Raw genomic sequence first — 7,179 nt, 5'->3', positions numbered from 1 at the left:
TCTTATGCTAACTTATCTTTTCAATAAATGCCAATCTTTTTTGTCAATCACTAGAAGCACAAATTTTTCTTATTAATAGCTCGATAAAACACAACAAGACACAACAATCAATAATATATTTTACGGGGAACCTACATAAAAAAAAAAAAGTAATTATTCTTCATGATTACACCCTACAACACCATGCTTTACAGGAAAGCTCACGTAACTAAGATATATAAATATATACTATGCAATTCAAGATCAAATAACACAAGTACATAATATTCACTTTTATTAGCTATCGTTCTCTCTGTTATATTTGTCTTCCCTCGTATAGTTTACTGCCTTGAACATTACATAATCCTTACATGTTTTTTCAAAGGAATGAGGATTAACCAACCTAGACATCACAATCCAAAACGCAGCCGTAAAAGGACCCGAATCGATCTTAATTTTCTAGCACTTCATCACTGCCAATTGGTTCCTGTTGGCAGGCTCCAAACACCTCATCTGTGAAAGCACAAACCAATGTAAGGAATCATTCATGGCCGTCACTGAAAAAACACAAAGGAAAAGCTGAAATCATGAACATTTTCGTTGATTAATTATTTGATTAAACGGTAAGACCAATACTCTATGACCGTGACTTGCAATGCATGCTTGATAAGTGTCCAATTTCGGTCCTTTGCTTTGGCGACATAAATAAATTAAAAAATAAAATAAAAAAAAGGTTAAAAAGTTCGTCAATCCTGCAGTCACTCGGTGACAAATTTTGGACTTAACTCAGATAAAAACGCGTGACTCAAAATCGCATCTACACGCACCACCAAACAGTCCATCATTTTCCTAGTGAGTTTTTCTTTTCTCGTCATTTATGGTGGGGGGGAGTGTTTACCAATGCAGTGCCAGCTGCCAAACATATTCAATTTTAAATGACTTTTCCAATTTGTTTGTTATTCCGATTTAATAAAAATTATTTTATTTTATTTTATTTTTTGTTCTCTAAAAAATTATTCAAAAACAATATTATTTTAGAATCAACTCGATAAATTCACAGCACAAAACTTGAATTAGATCTAATAACTATACTCCAAACTTACAAAATACACGTGAAATCAAAATCCACACCCTCACCTAACCATCTCAATGACTGACGCCATCGATTCTAATACATGTGTGTGTAAAATGCAAAATATTATCTATACTATTTATTTTTTCCAAAAAAAAAAAGACCTACAGATTAAAATATTAAATTGGATGTTTTAAATATTCAGATTTAACCTTTAAATCAAATGTTTCAGATATTTAATCATGTAGCAAGGTCTTTCACTTTCATGCACATTCACGATCGATGTCAGCATCTAAAGTCTAAACTCCCTACATGTTTCGTTTTTATTGGCCTAGGCCTCGATCTCATGAATAATCCTTCGTCGATAAAAGCAAAAAATATTCATCAAATTGACAGCCTTGGAAAGAACAACAAGAAAAACTATAAAACACGAACAATTCCATTGGTCATATTCATCGATTAATAAATAAATAAATAAATACCCACTTGCTAAGACGGTAATTAATTAAGACCAATAATAGAGACGGGCATGCATGAGCGATATTAAACAAAAGAATCAAATAATATATATATATATATATATATATATATATATATATATTTATGGGATTCCAATTGCTCAAGTGCCGGTTGTTAACTTAATTTGGTAAAATGATTATTGGTTTTAGTTGTAGAAACCAATCTTCGGATCGACATGCAAAAAAAAATCTGGATGGTTGAGTGATTGAGTTAATTATATTTATTAAAACAATAGTGTTCTATTTTTATTTTATAAAACATGGCCTTCGTTAAGTTTGGAGACCTAATCAATACTTCTTTCTTCTTGATTTTTTTTTAATTTCATTCTTAAAAATTATGTTATCATAGTTTTATATTTTATGATTTGTTTTGGTTTACATGCTCTCACGTAAACTATATATTAGAAAATATTCTAAAATATAAAATATTGACTAATTTTACAAAATAAAATTTCAAGTTATTGTTAAGAAAATAAAAGAATAAGAGTTAAAACTAATATAAACAGAAAAAACTTTTTTTTATCTGCACTGTTCAAAAGTGATGAAATTTTAGTTTAATCTATCAATTTTTAATTTTTTTATATTTGGTTATTGTTGTTTTAAGATTTTACACTTTAAATTTAAACTTTATATTTTTACTTTTTAGTTCTGGATGTTAAGAAATAAAAGAAAAAATCACTTAAAAAAGAAAGAAAAATAAATAGTTCAATTAATAATTAAAAAAAATGATCTCGTTGTCAATAGATTTGTTTTAAATATGAGAGTTTAAACATATTGAAAAAAATTGATCAAGGAAGTTTTTTTAGATTTAGATTAATTTTTTTAAAAGATAATTAGAAGGTGTTTTAAGGTTAAAATAAATTTTTTTTTTGAAGTTTATAGAGTGTTTTTAATATATTTTTACGAGAAAATAAGTTAAAGAATTGAATTCATACTCTTTATTTATTTTTATTTTTAAAAAAAGAGCAATAAAAAATAACCACGTGGGCTTGCCCTGCGTGCTTGTTCTTTTTGCTTTTAGGGCAGGCTTGTGGACGTAACCCATCTAGGCCTAGCAACAACCAACCAAGTTTTGGCATATCACCTTCTATTTCCCTCTTAATTTAATTAAAGTTTCCAAATAAAATTATTAAGACAATATATACAAAATTATCCGATAAAAAAAAAGACACCACAACAAATCAACATTCAAAACTATTCGGAGCGTTGTTATTAAATATAGCCTAATTAACCTATTAAATTGATTCGATAAATTAACTTGTAACCTAACTCAAGCTAGTTAGTTTTTAATTTGAATTAGTTTAATATTGATCTGGACAAACTAATAAATTAACCTATTTAAATTCCATCTAAACCTGATAAGCTTCAAACTAATTTTTTTTTTATAAAATATTAAAACGATATTATTCTTAAAAAAATAATAAACTTAAGTTAATATAATAACTCATAAATTTATCCGACAACCTTGTCTTTCAGGCAAGACTGCCAACTGAGTCTACAAACTACGAATAAAATTTCTCTATTTCCTTTTTCTGCACCTTCTTTATATAAAACACATTGCCAAACAGTTCCTTACCTGTCCCTCCCATACCCAGTGTCGTATCTTTCCTCGTAATAACAAGCCGTATGATTCTTTCATTATATGGCATCACATGATCTTTCTGAAACCAAAAACAGCAGTACCTAATTAGGTCTCCTCTCCTTGAAGACAAAATACAGAAAAACTAAGTACCCTGATGGCAAAGTGTTTTAGTTTTGCAGCAACACAAGATTCATGCTACCGTTACTCCTTCACTCGATCAGGCCTCAGATCATCCACAACCGACCTCGGCGAGGGCACGATCATGCACTGTTGGATCCCCAAGAAACACGACGCATCAAAACCTACGTTACTACTGATCCATGGTTTCGGTGCCAACGCAATGTGGCAATTCCACGGTCTAATCCCTAAGTTCATCTCCAAATTCAACATCTACGTCCCCGATCTCCTATTCTTCGGGGAATCCTACACCGCACGAGCCGAAAGGTCAGAGGCATTCCAGGCACAATGCGTTATTGGTGTCATGGAAGCTCATAAGGTGACCAAGATGGATGTGCTTGGGCTGAGTTATGGCGGGTTTGTTGCGTATAGTATCGCGGCACAGTTTAAAGCGCTCGTGGCGCGCGTGGCGATAGGATGCGCCGGAGTTTGTTTTGAAGAGAAGGATTTGGAGGAAGGAGGAGTGTTCAAGGAGGTGACAAGCATGGAGGAAGCTGTTGAGCTTTTGATACCACAAACACCCGAAAAAATTAGGGAGATGATGAGGTTGTCGTTTTATAAACAACCACGTAGCTTGCCTTCATGTTTTCTCCAAGATTTTATTGAGGTTAGTTTCGAGAGTTCATTGCTCCCTCAAGGCTTGCTTGCTTCTTAATAAGATCAGCCAGTAGGGTTTGTTTTCATATCTTGCATCGCAATTAAATTATAGTTATTTTCTCCCTTCAACAAAGAGACGAGCCATTTTAAGTTACGTTAAAGAAATATAATAGAATGTTCACTAAAAAGAATTTTAGAGTTGGAATAATTCAAAATAAAATAAAAATAATTAAATATTTAATTCATAAATTATTAAATATAAAGATAAAAAAAAGTATATAGTATACGAGTTGATCGAGTTTTAAAAATCTTGACCTGTAATATTCATTTTTTACATTTTTTGACCCACTATTATCTATAATATCCATGTTATTTGATTTTAACAGGTCGAGTAAAGTATAAATATTATAAATGAGTTAAACACTCCTATTTTTATTCTTAACATATTAACAATGGCAAGTAAAAGTGTTTTGCTTAAAAAAAGTGTATTTTAATTTCTTTAGTATTTTAGAAAAAAATTATATCACTTGTTTATGGTAGAATGTTTTTTTAGTAAGAAAATATTTAGGTGCTACTTACATCTTTTTTAGTAGAAAAAAATTAAATTGTGTTGGGATTGATCCAATGTGACCTAGTCAACTTAACGGGTCCAAAAACAATCCGGACAATTGTTAAAAATATAGTTTGACTAAAATCAATTTCTAAATTCACTATTCAAGTCGTGGGACCATGATAATCTCATCAAAAATAAATTACAATAAATTATAAAATTCAATTTCCAATCAACTCCATATTGAATGATGAAATTGAAAAAAAAATTAATTAAAAAAAGATCAAAATACAAACAAATCGAGTCAACTTGGGTTAACCTGCCAAACTCGCAACCCGATTTATGTGACTAGGATGATTTCATAAAAAAAAAATCAAAATAAATTATTAAGCTCAATTCTCAATCAACCCAATGTTAAATGATGAAATTGAAAAAAAAAAATGACCCGAGTCAAGATTGATCCGTCAAACCCGTGATTTAGGTAATGACACTAGGATAAAAAAAACCAAATATTGAAGGATAAAATTAGAGGGAAACTCAACTAAAAAAATATTAACCCATCAAACTCATAACTCAGATCATGAAACTAGAATAAACAAACTTATTGAAGAATAAAATTAAAAAAAAAAAACCTTAAACCTTGAAAAGTCAAAAAAAAAAAAAACAAGAAAACAAATCACTTTTTGTGTGAGGAGGGGAACAGTGAATTCCCCTCCTCGAGTAGTTTCGGTTAATAATAATAATAATAATTGTTAGATCTTGATTCAAGTTGTTTAATTACCACCTAAGTTCTGTTGCCGTACACATTTTAGTCTGCTCTGCCTTTTGACGGCCTGTGAGAATTGAATGACCCGTGCAGAGGATGATTTGAATGTTATGAACTTTAGAGAGCAAGAGGTTGCCTAAGAGGAATAAAATGTAGAGGAAAAGAGGAAGAAAAATAGTGGGGAAAAAGCTAGTGTATTTGGCAAGGGAAATCTGAACAATGAGCAGTGTTTTTATGAGTTTGAGATGCCCATTTGAATACCCAGCTCAGGATCAACTTGGAATGCAAGATCAACCAGTTATGTTCTTTAATTAATTGCACATCCGTAAAGCTGAAACAGTTAGATCAAATACTTGAAAAAGGAGGCAGATATTATATCATTTTCTGGAAAGAAGTGTAATGAAAGTGTATTTTGAGATGGCTACAACATAAACAGACTGTCTGATTGCGAACTCTCTCTGTGTGTTTGTGTGTGTGTGTAATTATGATGTCCAAGAAGCCAAAAGTACAGAGGTGATGGTCTGGAAGAGTAGTCCTACGGCGTTCCTATGAGCAAATTGCAAGTAGGGTGTAATAGCAAGGGCTTTGAGATCTCATAGTAATTGGCCTGAGCTAGTTATGATTTAGAAGTTGATAAGAATTGCAGGTTTTAGTAATTTTGACATGGTAATTCATCTTTTCTGGTGGTTTCTACATATTTTTTATCTTCCACTTGCCTCTCGTCTTAGCCATCATCATGTCTATGTGGTCTTTTAAATCCCTTCGATTTTATCCACAGGAGTCCAATGCTTTCATGTTTGAAATTTTTTATCTGATTTTCACTTTGGGAACAGGTAATGTGTACTAAATTCCGTCAAGAGAAGAAAGAACTAATCCAGGCATTACACAAGGACAGAAAGATGTCTGATCTTCCCAGGATAACTCAGGTCGTGCAATCAAAACTTCTCTCTGTTTCCAATATTTTGTGTATACATTTTCCGGTCAGATTTAGCTTTTCTTTATCTCCTTGAGCACCTTCTAAAGGCTGTATTTCTCCTTTATGCAGCCTACACTCATAATCTGGGGAGAACATGACCAGGTTTTCCCACTGGAATTGGCACACAGACTAGAAAGGTAATTCTTCAGAACTTATTCTGCCCAGTGTCCTTTTCAAGCTTCGATTTCTATCTAATAGGAAAGAACATAAAAGCATCTACTTTTGAAACAAGCTCGGAACCTATTGTACCTCCTACCCTTCCTGATATGCTCATCTTTTCAGCAGCCAATTGGGATTTTGGTAATTAGTAATTGCGTGAGTTGATGCAAGAATAAGTTAATGATTCTTCTTCTTCTTTTACCTGCGCAGGCATATCGGTGATAATGCCGAACTAATGATAATAAAGAATGTGGGTCATGCACTCAATGCAGAGAGGCCCAAGGAGCTCTACAGGCACTTAAAGTCTTTCTTCATTGACAATCTTCCTTCATCAAAGCACGCAAGCTATACCAACAGCCGTAAGGCAGATTGAATTATCTGCCAAGAATGATGAGGAGAATTCAGGACTTTCTGATTCTCCATTTAGACTATAACTTGCGTGTGCTATAGACATTTCGAAGCTTAGAAAGGTGCTCATTTAATTATTGAGAGTTGAGAAAGTTAGATCAATGCAAGAAATACGAGCTCTGATCCCCTCATCTCCGTGGAAATTGGTTAGGTTACCCTGGAAATCTGTTACCTTGTAAGGTGACCCCCAAAAAATTTGCATGGCAAGAGCTGGAGAGATTTTTCGGTGGTTCCTTAATACTTTCCTCTTGGTGACGACCTCTTGGAACCTCCTCTGTATCTCTGTTTCTTCTTGTACAATTAATATAGAATATTATATAATTGAAGTTTATCCAATGAAAGCTGAAGTGCCCTTTTCCTGTACCACCATAAGTATGAATGTTGAACTCAGAGTC

General features: G+C 32.5%; 1 protein-coding gene across 1 annotated transcript; it reads left to right on the top strand.

The window, feature by feature from the left end:
• The first annotated feature begins 3,264 nt into the window (after positions 1-3,264).
• LOC133672832 (uncharacterized) lies at positions 3,265-7,138 on the top strand. Its single transcript, XM_062093369.1, has 4 exons — positions 3,265-3,935; positions 6,075-6,167; positions 6,287-6,354; positions 6,587-7,138. The coding sequence occupies exons 1-4, from the start codon at positions 3,306-3,308 to the stop codon at positions 6,747-6,749; spliced, it is 954 nt and encodes a 317-aa protein (XP_061949353.1). The 5' UTR covers positions 3,265-3,305; the 3' UTR covers positions 6,750-7,138.
• Positions 7,139-7,179: the final 41 nt, after the last annotated feature.

Source organism: Populus nigra, chromosome 14, assembly GCF_951802175.1.
Source record: "Populus nigra chromosome 14, ddPopNigr1.1, whole genome shotgun sequence".
Taxonomy (NCBI): Eukaryota; Viridiplantae; Streptophyta; class Magnoliopsida; order Malpighiales; family Salicaceae; genus Populus; species Populus nigra.
This window is presented reverse-complemented; position numbering and strand designations above follow the sequence as displayed.